At 60.0% G+C, this 19,495-nt stretch overlaps 3 protein-coding genes across 3 annotated transcripts; 2 read left to right on the plus strand and 1 right to left on the minus strand.

Moving 5' to 3' along the window:
* Positions 1–1,439: 1,439 nt before the first annotated feature.
* VTJ83DRAFT_2376 (uncharacterized protein) lies at positions 1,440–3,168 on the plus strand (the record flags this gene model as incomplete). The annotated part of the gene is made up of 6 exons (XM_071008639.1): positions 1,440–1,754; positions 1,814–2,344; positions 2,426–2,639; positions 2,712–2,719; positions 2,845–2,975; positions 3,030–3,168. The coding sequence occupies 6 exons, from the start codon at positions 1,440–1,442 to the stop codon at positions 3,166–3,168; spliced, it is 1,338 nt and encodes a 445-aa protein (XP_070868916.1).
* A 1,014-nt stretch (positions 3,169–4,182) lies between these two features.
* Positions 4,183–7,779, minus strand: VTJ83DRAFT_2377 (uncharacterized protein; the record flags this gene model as incomplete). The annotated part of the gene is made up of 2 exons (XM_071008640.1): positions 4,183–6,872; positions 6,933–7,779. 2 exons carry the CDS (start codon positions 7,777–7,779, stop codon positions 4,183–4,185), a joined length of 3,537 nt encoding a protein of 1,178 aa, XP_070868917.1.
* A 6,327-nt stretch (positions 7,780–14,106) lies between these two features.
* VTJ83DRAFT_2378 (uncharacterized protein) lies at positions 14,107–15,890 on the plus strand (the record flags this gene model as incomplete). The annotated part of the gene is made up of 4 exons (XM_071008641.1): positions 14,107–14,270; positions 14,355–14,480; positions 14,545–15,643; positions 15,729–15,890. 4 exons carry the CDS (start codon positions 14,107–14,109, stop codon positions 15,888–15,890), a joined length of 1,551 nt encoding a protein of 516 aa, XP_070868918.1.
* Positions 15,891–19,495: the final 3,605 nt, after the last annotated feature.

Raw genomic sequence — 19,495 nt, forward strand, 5'->3', positions numbered from 1 at the left:
CGCTCCTCAATGGGACGTCGTTGAGGCTCCGGATGTCTGATGTCTTAATGAAACCTGTCACTACGTGCTGCGCACTGAACAATCAGAAGTCCTTCAGCTGGTGGGCTTTTGCCTGACTATCCACTTCGGTGCCACCTCTTTGGAGTTGAGTTATTGGGATGGTCCCAAAGCCCATTCTGGTCCCAGCTGGGCGGAGGTGATGCTGTGCTGGACTCATGCTGCCAAACGAGGCTCTGGCTCTTTCATCTCTCCGTGGATGTAAGACGGGACTCAATCACACACACCGAATCCGCCAGGCCGCCCCTCTCGATCTCTATCCTACCACCAGGAGAGATACTGAGCACGATCCAACAACATCAGCGTCAGGAGAGTTGCCGAGGGTTAGAGTGTTAGAGTGACGCTCAGTCTGGTAGGAAATAGCCCAAACTCTGTGATCTTGGGCATATGTACGTTGGCATCCAGAATCCAGAATGCTTTTCTGGGTTGGTAGGTATCTATGGGCCCCCCTGGGTGTTCCCGAGTGTCTCTACCAGATGGCTGCTGGCTAGGAAACCAGTGCCTGGCTTCCATGGACAGTCACTGAGGACCTCGTCCATCTCCTTTCGCGGAGTTCTCGGGGTACAGGAGCTGTGTCCCAGGCAGGTCACGCCGATGATAGAAAAAGGACCTAGGAAAAAGGATTGATGTCTGCTCCTCGACCCGTCTGACGCCACTGGCTCCTCACCAAACTCTTTCCATTGGAACATATCCTAGTGTCTCTCTTGCCAGGCAGCGAGCCATTGGGGTTCTCAACCCTTCACATGGAACAGGTCGTGCCTTCCCAACATGGTTTGACGCGCTTGACTTGGTAGCAAGATCAATGGTTGTTTCCTCTTCTCAACTTCTCATCTCCTCCTTCGACCGGTGCCTGCCGCAAATTCTACCTGAATTCTTTTTTTTTCCTTTTTCTCCTTCTCCTTTCTCCCATCTTCCCAACCTTCGCCTTATCTGCGACTGCGTTCTCTCCCCATCCATTCTTTTCCCACACAGTTCTCCGGAGAGCCTGGACTCTCCTGGTCATTCTGAGCCTCAATTCCAGATCTTCAGTCTGGTTAGCGACTTAGTTTCATCTTCCCAGCCCCATTGTTCAACAAAGATCACCCGTCTCAGACTCCGTTGTCACATCTACTTCCACCCCGCCACCCTTTACGCCGCTTCAACCAGCACCTCTGTGGCATCGCCAAGGTACTTTGGCCTTCCGTTTCAAGTCTAGGTCTCACCTGCTCCCAGAACATCCAAGGACACCATCACAACCCGTTCTCCTACTCCCCTCGCCTCCCTCGTTGTCCCGTTCGCGGGTTTGGTTGGCCCTGCCCACCCCAGAGACACCGATCGTAAGTCACTGCCATCCTGCTTCCAGCTTGCATGTCGCCAACAGTTGTCAACCTGGAATACAGACCATGGCTGCGGTTGCGCCCATGGACTTGGTCGTGGAAGGTGATGCCGGTCCCATCCCTCTCCGCTGCACCATCTGTCCAAAGAAACCCAACTTCTCGGACCTTTCGCATCTCCTCACCCACATTTCGTCAAAAAGCCACCTGGCGCATCGCTTCAAAACCGAACTCAAAGCACGGGACGACCGGGGTGCTCTTGAGGAGGTCCGCCAGTATGACAGCTGGTGCGAGCGGTATGGCATCAATGGTCTCCTCGCCGAGCGGCTGGCTGCCAAGGAAAAGAAGAAGAGCGGCAGACGGGGAAGACCTGCCAGTGCAGATGTAAGTCGGCGGCGGTGGTGAAGATGGCTTTCCAGGGCTGACACGGCTCTATGCAACAGACCAAGGCCGCCGCTGCAGCCGGCTTCCACACCTTCGTCAAGACAGAACCTGACGACTACCGTGCGATGGGGCACTGGGCCCCGATCCCTGGTGGTTACCATCACGCACACCCTGAGCCTTTCAACACGCCGAGCTATCCCGCTCCCGTCATGAAGCGCTCCAGGTCAGACCAATCGGACCCCACGACGCCCGAGAACGAGCCCCGTCTCAAGTTCTATCGCCGGTGGCCTTCGGAAACGGCAACCATGGACAGCGCCATCCCATCCGACCTCCCCTCGGAGGCCACCGAGGCGGATGAGGACAACGAATCAAGCAAGCTGAAGGGCGTGAAATACCCGGGCATGGGCCTCTTTGACTCGGCAGATGAGACCCAGAGACGGATGCGCAACCAGCGGAAGGATGAGTCTGTCCTGAGACAAATGGAGGAGACGTCATCTTGCATCGCACCCAATGAGTTTGTGTGGACCGAGGACGGAGAGTTCCAACGCATCCGTGACATCTACTCTACTCCCTCGGTCGAGGGCACACCGGTAAGCAGCGTTGAACGGCATCTACTGCGTTCATCCCTAGCATCAGCCTCACGACCTGACACATGCAAACCTTCTTTTCAGGATCGGGAGCTTGAGGACGAGGAGAAACAGAAGCCAAAGCGTGGCCGTCGCCCTGCCGCAGCTGCCTCCAAGTCAGCCCGCGCTCGGGTCTCATCTAGGACGACCCGCCAGACAATCAAGAACAAGCGGGGCCGTCAGGATAATGATGGTGATGTGATCCACGAGTCCGCCGACGGCTACGACATCTTCCGTGATTCTCCCAAGGCCAGCAAGAGTGAGCACGACCTTTCGGACATTCCAGGGCGGCGCTAACGCCTTTTCAGCTCAAATTGACAGCCCATTGCAGGCGCATGGGTAAGGGATGTGTCTCTGAGGGGTTGAAACTTTACTAACTTGAGGGCAGCTACGAGCTTCGTCGCCGCTCTGCGCTCCAAGCGCTCGACAAGAACATGCCCATTGGCTCAGCATCACAAAAACAGACCAAGCTCATGTCCTACGTGACATCCCGAGAGACCGCTGCCGCCACCATGTTTGCTTCGCAGCCTCCTCTGTCCGGTGCGCCCTACTTCCACGCGCAGCACACCATGGGTCCTGGAACCTTCAACCCACTGTGCGTTCAGGCCAGGGGGGCGTACTATAACCCATACGGTTATTCCAACTTCAGCAATGGCACCAAGCCATCGCCCCCGACGTTCCAAGGAATGAACGCCATGAACCTTGGGACTATGTCCTACAACAACTTCAACGGTCCCTTTGCTCCGGATGCACCTCACGAAGCCGTCGAACATGACTACGACATTTGACACGGCTACAAGCACCAACACTCTGCTGCCCTCATGGTAAAGATGCAGCCAGCACGAAACAAGAGCAACTTGGGGACCACCCCGTTATTCCAAGACGCCAATCAGCATGGTTGAGTGAGGCCAAGCTGCATGGCTCTTGCAGCGTTGGGGGCTCGAAAACAACAGAATTCAGACGAGATTTTGGGCGGGATGGCAACCCGAGATTCATTCATCGCTGGAGGTAGAAGGGAAGGAGAACAAGGGGATCGGCTGCCTACGGCATAATCTTTACTTATGCTCATTTTCTAGATATTGGCATGGCGCATGGGGACCCAGACAACACCATCGTTACTTACTTGGTCGTACTTAACGCAAAACATCAGTGAATAGCTAAAAGAAACCATCATAGCATAGCATCTACTTACGAGAGCCCTCATGAGCCACGTGTAATTGTGGAAGTCTCGGTGTTGTTGACGAGGCTGCGGAGTTCATGCTCTTACGATGCGATCCTCGAGTGACAGATTGGCCGTATATCATGATAGAACGACTGCTGGGTTTCCGAGAGGACGGATGGAGCGAGCCATCGGGGCTTGAATCCAGGGAAGAATGAGAGGTTCCAGGAAACCGAGCAGCGGAAAGATGAGCCGGATTGGAAAGTCGAAAGGAAACGAGGACCAAGGGGGATGGCCACGATGGCAACGGACACCATGATGCAAACGACAACGGGCGAGGTCACATTGTTCTTTTGGAGCGCCAGACGATATCTTTCCCGCAGGAGAAGCGCAGCTAGGCCGTTTCAATAATGTTTATAAAACCCCTCCACAGTTGACATCAATGTTTGACCGCCCAGCGTGGAACATACAACTACAACGGATCTCCTCAGAAGGGATATCACACGCCGAGAGGGCGGATGGACGAAATTCATGCCGCCCGTCCGCCCTTGTCTCTCTACAAAGAACTTGCGCACTCCACCAAAAAAAGAAAAAAAAAATACAGAGGAGGTCTCATCGAACGGGCCGAACCAGGTCACGGCGGTCACAGCTGCTCGACGCTCGAGACGAGATGCTCGAGCTGCTCCTCCACACCCCCGCCGCCCGGGGCCTGCGTCCGCAGCACGTCCTCCAGCAGGCCCACGGCGCCCTGGAGCCGGCGCGCCTTGACCGTCTCCTCCATCTCGCGCGACTTGCGCGCCGCCACGTCGAGCACGCGCCGCGGGATGCGCGCCAGCCGCGCCACGTTGAGGCCGTAGGAGCGGTGGGCCACGCCTTCGGCGACCTCGTAGAGGAAGGTGATTTCGTCGTCGACCGAGCCTTCTTCTTCTTCTTCTTTCTCCTCCCTCGCCTCTGCTCCGTCGGGGGTGGCGGCGGCGGCGGCAGCGGCGGTACCGTTCGCGGGGAGCTGCTGCTTGGGGGGCGGCTTGCCGCCTTGCCGCGGCTTGGCCTCGAAGCGCATGTGCACGCACCGAACCAGGCCGTCGCCGAGCCCCTGCGCGACGCGGGCGAGGCTCTGGTAGTGCGTGATGAAGAGCGTGAGGCAGCCAATGTCGCGGACGACGTGGTCCAGCACGGCGTGGGCGATGGCGACGCCGTCGTGGGTCGAGGTGCCGCGGCCGAGCTCGTCGAGGATGACCAGCGAGCGAGGGGTCGCGCCGCGCAGGATGGCCGCCGTCTCGGACACCTCAACCATGAAGGTGCTCTCGCCCGCAAACAGGTTGTCGCGGGCGCCCATGCGGGTGTAGATGGCGTCGGCGAGGGTGAGGGACATGGCGTCGGCGGGGACGTAGGAGCCGATCTGGGCGAGCAGGACGAGGAGGGCCACGGCGCGGACGTAGCTGGATTTGCCGCCCATGTTGGGGCCGGTGATGAGCTGGGCGATGGGGGAGGGGGAGGAGAGGGTGGTGGTGAAGGGGATGTAGCCGTCGGGCAGGGTGTGCTCGGCGATCGGGTGGCGGCCCTGGGTGATGGAAACGGTAGGAGGCGACGAGGATGGAAGGAAGGTGGGCTTGGTGTAGCCGGGCAGGGCGGCCACCTGGGCGAGGGAGAGCAGGCAGTCGAGCGCGGCGAGAGAGGCGACGGCGTCGCGGAGCGGCTGATACTCGGTGGCGATGTCCTTGAGGAGGTTGGAGAAGGCGGCGTCGCAGGCCGCGGCGAGAGCTTCCTTGTGCTGGTCGCGCTCGTTCAGGAGGCGTATGACCTCGGGCGTGTGGAAGCGCGACAGCTTCTTGGTGCCGCTGATCTTGGCCCACGACGCCGGAACGTGCTTGAGGTCCGTGTTGGGCACCTCGATCAGGTACTCGATTCCCGATACCGTCACGTACGTGACGGGCGTCTTCTTGCCGAGCTTGGCAGCGGCCTCCTTGCGGTGCATGTCCAGATCCGACTCGACGGCCGCGATGCCCAGCTTGTGGTCGGTGATGTCTTGGGTCTCTTGGTCGTCGCGGAAGAACGCGTACTTGTCATCTTTCCTCGCCGCCTCGGGGTTGATCTTGTCCAGGTGCTTGGTGACGATGTCTCCGACGCCCGGGAGCGCGCAGAGCGCTTCGCTGATGAGCCGCGACCGGAAGCCCGTGTCGGCGGGCGTCTTGACCCGGGAGAAGTCGTAGGCGATGCGCTGGAGCGTCTGCAGGGTCGAGAGCAGCTCGGGCCGCGTGCACTTGCCATAGTAAATGCGGATCAGGCTGCGCTCGAGATCGGCGCGGATGGAGCCGAGCATGCCGGCGAGCCTGTCCACCTTCATGGTGGACTGGTTCTCGAGCAGCTCCTCCACGGCGGCCACGCGCTCCTCCAAGCGGTCCTTGTCCAGCAAGGGCCGGCCGATCCACTTCCTCAGGAGCCGCCGGCCGGGCCGGGTGCGCGTCTTGTCCAACGCCCACAGCAAGCTCCCCTTCTCCGACTGGTCCGTGGCATTCCGGTACACCTCGAGGCTCTCGAGGGTTGTGCCGTTGATCAGCATGTGCTGGCGGGTGCTGAAGGACTGGAAGTACTTGGTCAGGTCGAAGATGTGCTCCAGGCCGTACTCGGTCAGGTGCGTAATCATGGCCGAGAGGCAGATCGTGACGGACCCGGGCAGCTTCAGGACCTTGTCCAGCAGGGCGGTCGAGCGCGCATCGTCGTTCTTGGCCTTGCCTGCGTAGAACTGCGTGACGTGGGACGAGGCTTCGGCCGCCACGGTCTTGCTCTTGGGCACCCTTTCCACGCGGGTCCTGTCGCCAAAGACGTTGGTGCTGCTGCCCGCCAGGTGCTGGACCAGCTTGTCGGTGGCCTTGGAGAGGTCGCCGACGATGAGGAGCTCGCACGGCGAGATGTGGAGCAGGCGGGTCTCGATCTCGCGCCGCATGAAGCCATCTTCAAAGTCGTCGTAGATGATGTCGCCGGTTGCCGGCTGGACGGCGAGGATTCCAACGTCCACCTTCTCGTCCGTCCCGGCGCCCTTGGCGGGAGACTCGGTGAGGCACAGGAGATAACCGCCGGCGGGGGCACCGGTGCCTTCCGCTTGGTCGAGCTCTCCCGTCTCGTCGATGTAGGTCCCCTTGGTGTAGACGTTGGTGAGCTTGCGGACAAAGGGCGCGTTGCGGTTGTCGCCAGCCTTCTTGAGGGCCGCGGTTTCGAGCTGGCGGACGACGCCGACTTTGTAGCCAGCCGCCACCAGGCGCTTGACGTGGACGTTGAGGCGGTGCACGGGGATGCTGGCCGAGGCGAAACGGTCGAGATGGGCTTCCGAGGGGTCTTGGAGCCTTGTCAGCATCTTTCTTGCCGGGGCCCACGGCCAGGAAGGGGTGTACCTACGCTCGTCGTATCGAAACTTGCCCGGGATGCAGACGATGCTCAGCACCTTGGCGGCGATGCGGGCGTCCTCCCCAAAGAACCGGAACTTGTAGCCAACCTCGACGACCAGCACGGTGTCCATGTGCTTCCTCTTGATGTCGAGGAATTGAACCTCCATGGGCGTCAGCTTGCCCGCCTTGCCCCCCTTCTTCTTGGATCTGGCCGCCGGCGCGACCTCCTCCTCTTCTTCGGCATCCTCGCCCGCGCCCTCGTCGTCCTCGCCATCCCCGGCAGGGCTCTCGCCCCCGCCGTTCGCCTCCCTCCTCCGGAAGAGGGACAGGCTGTCGGGATTTCCAAGCTTCTTGACAAACCTTCTGTGCAGCTCCTCCTTCTTCCGCCTCGCCGCCTCGGCATCCCCGTCCTGCTCCTCGTCGGGCGCACCCGAGCTCGCCCCGTAGGCGTAACGCTCCGTCCGGGAGGATGAGGGCGGATGCTCCTCGGCGCGAGCCGGGGGTTTGGAGACGTCCACGGACACGTCGGACGCTTCCTCGACGTAATCATCGTCGTCGTCGTTGTCGTCGTCGCCATCGTCATCGCGGACTATCGCCCTCGCACGTTTGGATGCGCGGCCATTTTTGGCCTGGCTGCTCGGCTGGTTCTCCTGCAGACGGCGCTTGCGGACGTTCTCGGACCCAGGAGAGACAGACAACGCCTTCCTGTCGGCCGGATCGTCCTTCTTGTCGGCCGGGCTCGGAGCCGGGCTCCTGCTCGCCGGAGACGACGCTGCCGGCTTCTGGCTGGATCTCACGGTGAAGAAGCTGGTCAAGGAGGCCTGCTTCTTCTCGGGAGGCCGAGAGGACCCTGCCATGGCGCTGAGATGTGGGGTGGTGGCTGGTTGGTTGGGTTGTCGTCCAGAGTGGGATGCCGCCGAGGCCCGTTGGATGGTTTTCGGTTGGACCCGGTCAAACGCGCTTCTCGTGTGGAAGAAGCGGCACGAATTTCCGGAGACGCGAGCCGACGCGTTCCCGCGATGGAGCCGCCGCATGCGCAATCACGTGGCAAATGATAAAGTGGCGCCAGGGGTTCAGCGTCCCCCCTTTTAGGACCCACCCCGGCTCCGGGATCCACCGCCGGAGCTTTTTCTTGCGGAGGCCATGGCCCGGGAATGGCATGTTTTTCTCTGGGACGTGGCACGGCCTGACCGAATCTGGCCCATGTGTTTATGCAGCTTCTCAAGCGAACAAGAGACCCGACAAACTAATGCCGGAGGGTCACGCTGTGCGTTTGTTTCCATGTCCTATGTAGTAAGTAGTACCTAACGCCAGCATCGCTCTCGTGCCCGTTGCTCCGTACGGAGTACGTAACGGCATCTCGGGGCGCATTTCGCAACCACCGGGTCGCCGGTGGTTATAGTACGCAGCCGCTTCTCTCGGCAACTAGTTCTAGTTACCAAGCTCAAACGAAGCCCATCTCTTCTCACCAACCACCCTTCCTTCCTTGCATCCTTCCTTGTCCCCAACAGCAAGTTTGTTCTCGCCAGCCACCAACAAGTGGAGCGCAAAATCAGCGCAGAGCCCATCGAGCCATGGTTGTCCACCGAAGAGCTGAATCACGGTTGCAACGCCCACGTCGCAGAGCGCCTCCGGCGAGGCACCCGTCCCGCGACCTTGTTGGTGCCCCTTGTCATGTGTCAAGGTCGCATGCCCGCAATATCGCCCCGTCTTTGCGATGCGACGCTGGCCCACCCCCCATCCCACCCGTCAATGTTTGCCCGTTCTGGCAGTGGGGTGACGGCGTTACATCGGCCGTTCCGCCGTTGGCAACCAAAGTCTGGGGATGGCAAGCTCCCCGTGACCATGCCTGCAACCCCGGATTCTTCGGAGCGCGGACGCGGAGAGGCCGCGCTTATCCGCCTGACGCTGCCAAGAGGCGGTCAAGCCGCCCAGAGCCGCGAGCCTCAACGTGACAACGTCAAACTGGCATGTGCTCCGCCATGTTACGTGACGAGGACCGCCATGGTGATGCCGGAGCCAGCAGCCCAGGTTCTGCGTTCGCCTTCTCAGAAAAACAGGAGCGTCGAGGCAGCAGGAGGATAGAGCCAATCTGCTGGGGGATCTCTCGTGTCTTTGATGGATTTGGGCAGGACGCCGTTGGATGCTTCGCCTCCCTCCCTGCCTATCGAATTACCTTAGGCAGGTTAACCACTCATTCTGGCCTTCGCTTGGTGGCTGCTTTCTACGGCCCTTGAAGCCGAGACGCGGCGAAGAGCTGGCATCTACATACTATAGAAAGGCTCACCGTCTGGGGGCGGCTGATGTCAAGGCCGCCCGTGACTGGGCGTATCCTGGTCTCCTTGTCGTCCCAGGCGCCGGGGCCTCACCGTCAGTTTGTAAGCGACCGCCTTGCGCTACGGATTCTTGACGGGGACCTGCGTCGGCGTCGTGAATGCCGTTCTCGGGCCCCTTGCAAGTGTCAGCGGGCGGATCCGCTCCTGTAGGCTGCATCCATCGCGGGCTTCCACTCAACGAGGGGCAACCCTTGAGCCCTACTAGTAGAACGTGAAAAGAATGCGAACGGTGGCAGGATGGGAAATCCTGCAGTTGTAGGCTTTCATGAGTGGCGTGCTTCTTGATATCACTCCTTGATGGGTCAACCCTCACGAAGGCGCGCTTCTTGACCCTCAAGCATCCATGAATTTTTCCATCATTGGAGGGGGGTTGCTGACTTACACAGTCCGTCACATCATTTGTCATCGCTCCTTGGAAGCTATATTTCAGGCGACTCGCATGTCAACGTTCCCTCCGTGCTGCCCGGCCCATGCCCCCCCATCTGACTCCACATGCCCCAGAGGAATCATCTCGGCCGTGGCCCAAGGTTTCATTGCGCTGCCAGCCAGCGTTCTGTCTGCTGTTGATTCATGAAGTGTATTACTGTTGGTTCACGGAAAGAGTTCAGCAACGGCCTGTCCTTCTTCCCCAAGGAGTGGATGGAAAGCATAGGTGAATCGCCAAGAGAGCCGATAAACCGTCCCAACCAACAGCCGCTCGCCGGGAGGGAAAACGCGGGCAAACAACCCGGGAGTTGCGATGGCAAAGGGCCTTGTGTGAGAGGGGCGGCGTATCCTTGTCGAGGACGCCTGGGAAGAGGGATGTTTGAGGAGAAGAGGACGGATGCTGACCTTCCACGTCTTTGTCACAGCTTTGATTTTTACTTTTGTTGATACGTTGTTGTTTGAATTTTGGCTGGGTTTCACTCGTCTTAAACGTTTCCAAGCCGTGCTGATTGGGACAACCACGTGCTCTCAGTCTCGGATTCGGCGTGTCTGAGTGGCCTGCAGAGCCCTTCTTGAGTTTGGTTCCGTCGTCTGCATGTCGGACGCTAGTGAACCGGAGGATGAACCTCTCCTGTGGGACGGGGGACGGTACGACGGCCAGAGAAACAGCACGTATACTAATGGCTGGTACCTGATAGGCATCCTCCCGGCTCCAGGACCACACCACCAAGGTCGATGTTAACATCAGGTTCCTCCTGAGTTTTGGGTTGTTACTATTGGCTCCCTGCTCACTTGGTTCTGACGGTCGCTGCTCCACCCCCCGTGGACAAAGGCTGTCCATGTCCAGACTTGCACTCCACGGCGTCTCTGAGGCATGACGCGAGGTAGCTATCTCGGGTGTACTTGGGTTATACGTATCTTGCGACTAGCTCCCCGTAGAAGTAAGCTTCATGTGAACGTGACACCGGGATCGGGTACAACCTTGAACGTTCACGGCATGTTCCGAACCGGCAGGTCGTCCCATCATCCCGAAGCTCTCCTTGTGTTTTGGAGGGGTGTACGTGTGGTGTATAGTAGTATGCTGTGTACTGCGTAGTGTAGCCGTTGTTGACAGGAAGGACCTTGGGGGGAGAATTGGAAGGGTTTTCCCAAGCCCATCGCACAGACTGACCAATACTACACGGCAAGGTCTTTGGATGATGTCGTGCAGTCGTCCAGCCCGACAGCGCACAAAGGTTGGGCCGGATCTCTCGTGTCATCAGAGGTGAACTCCATGACGGTTCCGGCCTCGGAGTTGTCCCATGTCGGCCAGGACCTGTTGACCAGATTCGATTCCATCGCCGCCAGGGGCGCGGTGGCCAGGAAGGAACTTGATGTTGGGGGTCCCGTCGCGGTTGTGATGAAAGGGATGATGCGCTGACCCCACCAGGATGGGTTGGGTTGCAACCTCATGGTTCCATGGAAGGTAGTTATGTATAGTACACCAACACAGTAGCATGGCGTGCCACCAGAACACCAAACCGTCAGCGGGGGACGTTGGGTCCCGGGTCCTTCCGAGGAAAAATACAATCAACAAACTCTTCCCTTCAGGTCCTGGAAGCGAGACGATTGACGTGCGACGGGATCGAGCCCTCAACACCGGTCATCCCCAACGGGGCCAGAAAGCCTTACAGAGGTGCACTCGGTTAGTTCCTTTGTCGGCCCCCTTATCGAGGGTTCGCTCCCGATTTCCTCTTGTAGCCCTCAGCAGCATCTCCGGTCGCGTCTTCCAGGCCAGCATCCCGTCGGGACGGATCACCGACTCTCGGCTCCCGATGATAGCCCACGCCAGTTGGTCGGGCCAAAATCCAGCCGCAGCCTGGATCAGCAAGGACACCCAAAGGGTTGCCGACCCCACGGATCCAGAACCCACCGGACCAGTCCCGATGGGCAGCAAGGCGTCTTGCGAGAAGCCCGACCCACAGCCGAGCAGCACGCCCGGCAGGATCACCACGATGGCACGCCTTTTGGTTCCCGGCTGAGAGGTTCTGCCCTCGCCTGCCGCGCCCTGTTCCCCCATCAGCTGGCGCGCCTGGCTTCTTGTCGCGTCTTCCCGGCTGGCGATGGCCGGAAAGGAAGCATTTGCTGAGAAATTCCTGCGCGGCGACTGACGGGCGCAAGACGAGGGCTGTGGGCGTGTAGCAACGGCACGCACCTGACGTTACACCAGGAGGTGACGTTCGTTTAGGCTAAATGCACGCCAAGACGGGTCATGTTCGACAGCAGCCGTGGCGCGAGACCCAAAGCAGCCACACGCAGGGAACGGCGAGTCAGCAGCTGGCGTGCGCCGTCGTTAGCGTCCCCCTGGCACCAACGCTAAACGCTGGCGCCGTCGGGCCTCCCGTCTGCGAAGCGTTCCTGGATCGGCTAGCGTGACGGCGCTGCTGCCGTTCTCGAAGCTTGTGAAGAAGCTGCCGACCACTCAGCAATCGCCTCTCGGCTCCGGATCGGACGCCACGCCGCCATGGGGGGGGCCAACGCTCGCTCAACCGTGGGCTACTGCAGCTCGGATTTACGGGCACGATTCCTAACGTCCAATCACCCCCCCCGGGCTGGCGGCGGCCGGCCCACTCGATCCGGCCTGGCTCCTCGGCTGGTTCGCATCGTTCGGGGAGCGTTTCAACGGGCGCATGATGGTGGTTTCCTTGCAGCAAAATGTGCTGTCTCCCGAGACGGCCAGCTGACAGGTCTGTCCGTTCCTCGCCGGCTCGAGCGCTCAATGCTCGACCACACCTTTCCATGCTTCCACGGCCACTCCGTGTCCAATCGCCCGCCCAGGCCTTACCAGTACCGTGTTTTGTTTGCTTGACAGGGTCTTGGGCGCGTGTTGGCGAGTGTGTCTTGTCTTGCTCTCCAGATTGCATGGCATCCCTAATGCGACGCTCGGGGCACTTTCATCCACAAAGGCCACGCCGGTCCCTGCCACGGCAGACCGACGGCATACCGCTCAGAACGGAGCACCTCCACACCCCACTCCGCCCCTTGGGGAAATTTGTCGACGGCCGCTCCGCAGCACAGTATGGTATAGTACATACCGCGCAGTAGCCTTCCGGCGCACCATCTCATTTCCATGCGCAATGCTCTTGTTGGCGATCCGGGGAGTGGAAAGCGAACCTCCCCACCTGTTGGCGCCTCTGTCAAAGAGCCCTCTCGCCACGTTTGTCTCGTTGGCTTTGGAGGTTCGAAATCACGGCCCGAAGAGGCTTCCGATCAAGTGCGCCACACTGGACGAGATGCATGCACCCCGTTCGTCATCGGTCCGCTTCCACCGGCAAGGCGGCTGTTGGCTCTTTGGGGCCTGGAGGATTCCTTGCTCTCATTTGCTCCAGCGGTTCGCTTGCCCTGCTTGCTGACTGGTAGACCACGCAAAACCGGTCCGACCCCCCATCCTTGGATACCCCGTTTGGGATGTGGTGCCCCAAGATTTGGCAAGGGGGTGTCGTGGGTGCCCGCAAAACAGGGGGGGGGGGGGGGGTTGTTCCCCGGGGGGGCGGAGGGAGGGGGGGCATGCCCTGTTGCGGGGAGGATTCGAAAAAAAAAGTTGGGGAAACTTGGAGAAAGGAACAGGCCCTGCTGATCATCTGGAGAGCCTGGAGACTGGGGGGGTTCGACGGGGTCTAGGTTCGGCTTTCCGTGGCCCAGAGTCCGTGTGCCTTTTGCGGGAACCATCAGAAGCGATGCCTTCGGGACTTTTTTTTTTTGCTTTCATTGTCCAAAACGGACTGGCGAGGGCCAACTGGAGAGCCATTTTGGGGCTGATGTTCGACATCTGCTCCGTCCTCCTTGAACGGCATGGTGCTCGCCATTCGAGATTAGCCTCTGCGTAGGACGGCTCAGCGACTCTTTTGCGCGCTCCCGGCAAGACAATCTGTTGCCGCCTCGCTCCGTCCCGGCCATGGGTCGCCGAGTACGTACCTACGCTCGCTCGGGCACGGTGGTAGCGTACCGTCGTTGGTCGCATGTCTGCGCATGTCCAGGTACCCCGGCTGTTTGGACGGGTGGAGGCTCTCGCGGAGCGCGAGGGCCCTCGGAGGGACAGAGATTGGTTAAGCTTCAATGCGTGACCTGGGGACCCCATCCTCCCCCCCCTTCCACCCCTCGAGCGCCCCGGCTGCGCGTCCCAGTCGCTTGGACGGACCGCTTGTCCGTCTGGCGGCACGCTGCGGTACCCCAGAGGTGAAGCTCCCAGGTCTCACGACGTTATAAACCTTGATGGCGCCCTCCTCGCTCATCCTGTTCCTCCTTCCTCTCTCGTGTCCTCGTCACCGGGTTCCAACAAGACGGCTTGTCTGCATCGGCCGATCCCTTTCCCGAGAGCCATCAACACACCCTTACCCACCAACACCAAGTGAACCACCCGTCGACACATCGTCGGTGGTCAAGATGGGTATCTTCAGCAAGAAGCCCAACGCGTCCGCGCCCGCGGACGCCCAGGAGGAGGCGCCCAAGTTCGAGAGGGTTGACTGGAAGAGGGACCCTGGTCTCAGGAAGCTCTACTTCTACGCCGCCATTCTTTGCGTTGCCTCGGCCACCACCGGTTACGATGGGTGAGTCTGTCCGTCCCTGTCGGGCGGGGCGGCCCGTTCGGTTTTGGTTGTCTGGCGCAGCACGGCTAACGGTTCTCTCTGCAGCATGCTCTTCGGTTCCCTCCAGAACATGGAGCAGTGGAAGTCGTACTTCAACGACCCCAGCGGCAGCGAGCTCGGTCTCCTCGGTGCCCTCTACCAGATTGGTAGCTTGGGCTCGATCCCCCTTGTGTAAGCAGCCATGTCCCCGCCGACGGTCGTTGGAGACGGGAAACTGACCTTGGCTCGCCCGCAGCCCCATCATCGCCGATCGTTTCGGCCGCAAGATCCCGATCGCCCTCGGCAGCCTCATCATGATCGTCGGTGCCATCCTCCAGGGTGCCTGCCAGGACATGCCCAGCTTCATGGGCGGCCGTGTCCTTCTCGGCTTCGGCAACTCGCTGGCCCAGATCTGCTCTCCCATGCTTCTCACCGAGATCTGCCACCCCCAGCACCGTGCCCGCCTCACCACCGTCTACAACTGCCTGTGGAACGTCGGCGCCCTGATCGTTGCCTGGATCTCGTTCGGCACCAACTTCGTGCCCAGCGAGTGGTCGTGGCGCGTGCCTGCGATCCTCCAGGCGCTGCCCTCGCTCATCCAGATCGTCTTCATCTACTGGGTGCCTGAGTCGCCCCGTTGGCTGATCGCCAAGGACAAGCACGACCAGGCCCTCCAGACCCTCGCCAAGTACCACGCCAACGGCGACGTCAACAACGCCACCGTCCAGTTCGAGTACCAGGAGATCAAGGAGACCCTCCGCCTCGAGTTCGAGGCCTCCAAGAGCAGCAGCTACCTCGACTTCTTCCGCACCCGCGGCAACCGCTACCGCTTCGCCGTCCTCATCTCCCTGGGTATCTTCTCCCAGTGGTCCGGCAATGCCATCATCTCCAACTACTCGTCCATCCTCTACGACACGGCCGGCATCACCGACTCGACCCAGAAGCTCGGTCTCTCGGGTGGCCAGATGGGTCTCGCCCTCGTCGTCTCCATCACCATGGCCATGCTTGTCGACAAGTGGGGTCGCCGTCCCATGTTCCTGACTGCCACCGGCGGTATGTTCGGCACCTTCATCTTCTGGACGCTCACCTCGGGTCTCTACGATGAGAAGGGCGCCCCCGGCTCCAACTACGCCATGATCGTCTTCATTTGGATTTTCGGCATCTTCTACTCCCTCGCCTGGTCGGGTCTGCTCGTCGGCTACGCCATCGAGATCCTGCCCTACAAGCTGCGCGCCAAGGGTCTCATGGTCATGAACCTGACGGTCCAGGCCGCCCTGACCCTCAACGCCTACGCCAACCCTGTTGCCTTCAAGCACTTCGGCAAGCAGGCCTGGAAGCTGTACCTCATCTACACCGTGAGTTTCTCTCCATCTCCGCCCCCTTTTTCTCAAGCCAAACCACCCCCACCACGCAGCTGGCTAACCTCTTTGTCTCTCACAGTGCTGGATCTTCCTCGAGCTCTGCTTCGTCTACTTCATGTACGTCGAGACCAAGGGCCCCACCCTCGAGGAGCTCGCCAAGGTCATCGATGGCGACGACGCTGCCGTCGGCAAGGTCGAGATCCACGAGGAGAAGGTCAAGGAGGACAAGGCCTCCAACTAAGCATTGCGCTTTCTTCTCTCGGGTGTTTTGGTGATGGGATCTCCTTTCTCATCCGTCGGCAATGGGTTTTTTTTCCAAGGCTTTCTGCGTGCCGCGGGTGGATGCGATGTTCTCTTGCCCGGGCGTTGTATGTGATGATGTGATGGGTTCGGGATGATGGGATGGATGGACGGGATGGATGGTAGAAAATATTCCCCCTTGTGTCTGCTTTTTGGTGTTTGATTTCTTTTCTAGCTATGGCTATAATTTACTTGCGCCGCGGCGAAAGCCGCGGATTTTGATACCATACCAACTTACCTACCTCTACCCACACGTACCTCTTTTTTTCCTCTGATCATTTTTGCCATGAACAATCGAAAGGTATCATGGAAGAATGCCTGACGCTTCCCTTGGTCCGCTGGTGAACTACCGACCTAGGTATTCCAGCGCCTACTGTGTACATAGGTGGTTCGTTGACCTCTGTACCTACACAGTAGCTGGCTGGCCGGCGCCCACCAAATCGGCCCGGCTCCATGCGCTAATTAGTTCTTGGCACGGGTGGGGCTCGGCACATGCCGCACGCACGGGTTTCCTGTTCCGTGATTCCGGGCTCCATAAGGATGTGGGCGGGTACGGACTAATAACCAGTTGGTTATCTCGGAGACTGGGTGGGCGAAGCTTGGATTTGGAACCATGCTTGGAGCCATGCCGGGGGGGCGTGGAGGGCACGCGCTAGCCAGCAGGACAGGGCAGTAATTCAACTACGCAGTATGTACATGATAACACGGTACGACAACGTACAAACAAGCCCGTCCACCTACGACAGACGGACCACCCCCCCCCCCCCAACGCAGCGCAGCACGCGCGCCCGGTCGAGGGGACAGCGGGACCTCAGGCTGCCTCCTGGACGAGCTTGATGCGCTCTTCTTTGAATGCCACATTGGTAAATGAATCGACCGGGGCCCGCGCACTGGTTGGCTCAGCAGCGGCGTATGGTGTGGTGGTAAGGGGCAATCAATCAATCTCGTGCAGTGAGGAGACGGCCTACGCAGTAGCAATATCGAAGGGGTTGTTGACGGGGGAGCGTTTGTTTCCCTGGATTTGGAATCTTGCATGGCATGGGGACCGAGGATCGCCGTCTTGTGTGCAGCACGTTGAAGGCGTTCGCAGTCTTGGAGATCTTTGCTTTCTCCCCCCCTCCCTCTCCCTCCCTCCCTCCCTCCCTCTCTTTCTCTCTTTCTCTCTCTCTCTCCCTCTCTCTCTATCTCTCTCTCTCACGCATATCTCCACCGTAGCTACGTGTCTACTGTGTACGGTAAGTTACCTCCCCACCTTGCCGGTGCAGGTACACAGTCCGGGGAGTTGGCGGCGATGACGGGCCGGCCTAAGAGCACAGGCTGAAGAGAGAGTGGAGTGAGGAGCGAGGCGTTGGCAGCAGGGAGATGGCCTGCTTCCGATCCGCCCCCCTTACCAACACACGCGTGCAGTTAACAGGCATGTTTTACCCAGGACGGGAAAGTTGGTTGGCGAAATCGCGAGGTGGGGTGCGTCCGAGGCGCCGGGTCGGGAGCTATGCCTCGAGTCTGGGTAAATTGGCCGGGTGGTGTGGTGGTTTGACACGCCTCCACCGTGCTGGGATCGGGGACTTTGTTCTGGTTGATTCACGACGCTAAACTTGATGCGCGTTCTTCACCTGTATATTATGGTGGGTGTACATACATGCGGGTTGGATAGCGCTCCCAAAACCTAGCGAAAGCAAGGCACCACCATAGTTTAGCGTGTGGATGAGAGGATCGGGCTGCTTGCGTGCCCAACACCGTTCTTTTCCCCAGCCCCTGCGGGGGAGAGACCGGGGGGGGGGGGGGGGGGTGAGACATGAAGTAATACCCGGCATTGATCTGCTGACGCTGCGAACGGAGCATCAAAGTTCCTTCGAGGCAGGCGTCTGCTGACTTTTGGGAGAGCGGACGCGGATTTGCCTGTGCCCATGCCTCTCGCTCCGTCTCCGTCCCGCCTCCGTTCCAAGGACTGATCATCTCGGATGTCTTCGGTCAAATTAATTACTACGGTGCCGCCTCCGGCATGTTGCTCGACGAGGTGCCTACCTACGCATCCAACGGCATGAACTTCATTCTAGAAGCATGATGGATTCGTCACCCTCGCTCTCCTGCCGGCCGGCGGTCATCTTGCACGGTCATGACCGGCTGGAGGAACTAGGGCGCCATGGTCATGCTACTCACTCGGCATCTGCCACGCCTCCTGCAGGCCGTGCCTCTCCGGCGAGAGCTCCGGAATGCCGACAGGAGAATGGAAGCGAGGAAGTTGGTCGCTGGAGGCGAGGTGCTTGCTCAGCAACGCCAGGGAGGCAGGCCGGCGACATGTGCAGCGCCGATCCCATAATGACCGTAGAAACCTGGAAAACGCCGTCTCTCCGGTCGGGGGCCAAAACTAACAGCATGTATGCCTATGCAAGCGCCCCCTCCACCACGCCATCCCACCCACCCAACCCAACACCATGCGTCCAGCCAGCTTCACTCCCAACACGCAAACACCGCTTCGGGCAGCAGAAAGGGCGCCCTCCCTCCCCACCAGCCCCGCTTCGGCAGAGCTGAAAGGATCTGCGCAACGCTCAGCTCCCGCCTGCTCCGTGCTTCTCGTGCTGCATCGGCGCCGGCAAACGGATCCGGGCCGGCTGCTGACATCGGCATCCGGAGCTGCGGAGGGCTCATGCTTAACTAGGAATAACTAGACGCCTCGCTCCCGGGAGGCGGCGAGGGAGGGGGGGGGGGGGGGGGGAGGGGTGGTGCCCAGCTTGGAAGCGAGAAGAGGAACCCCAAGCTCCTAGCGTTGGTGCGCAGCACGTGGCAGGGCCTGTCAAACATAAGGTACTTGGACCCTTTTTCAAGGGATTGGCGTCCCGAGAGAGTGGTTAGCGAGGACGCAGGACCTTGAAGGGTATCGAGGACCTTGCGCCCGTCGACAGCTGAGGTGGCAGCTGTTGGCTTCTCCGTCAGGACCTCGGGCATATATGCACACACGAGAGTCCCTTGGAGTCCTTGGCTGCTCCGCTTCTCCTACGGAACCCTGCGTGGTCTACAAGGCAGCAAACAAATAAACACATGAGAGATGTCTTGCGCCGTTGGTTTCGTTATTACCAACAGCGTTCGCGAGCGTCACGCTTGCTACCACGTACAGGCCGCTTTTGAGCCCCCAACGCCCTCCCAAGTCCCGACCCTGAGTGGTTCACAAGGCGACGGCAAATCCCGATGGAGCATTCGGCCTTGATCTTTGTTGGTAGCTACGTGCTGGTCCATCCTACCTAGGGCTTGTTGTGTTCTTCCAGTCCCTTCCACTCCCTGCCCGCCCCCCAAGCACGCCATCCCACTTGGTAGCTCATGGTGCCACGCGGCCGCACGCCACGGCCGCTACGACGAAACCAATCGTGTCAAATCTGCTCATTGAGGGGGGCGTACGCAGCAGAGAAGGCGAGAAGGATGCGCGGCGTCGTCGAACAGTCCCGCCGTGCCCTCTCCAAGAGTGTGTGTTGCAGCAGGTGTGAAGCTCGCATTCCATGTTGTCAAGCGCTCGCTCCATGTGACCCCGGCAATGTGTTCTGTTTCCCTCTC

Source organism: Remersonia thermophila, chromosome 2, assembly GCF_042764415.1.
Source record: "Remersonia thermophila strain ATCC 22073 chromosome 2, whole genome shotgun sequence".
Lineage (NCBI taxonomy): Eukaryota > Fungi > Ascomycota > Sordariomycetes > Sordariales > Chaetomiaceae > Remersonia > Remersonia thermophila.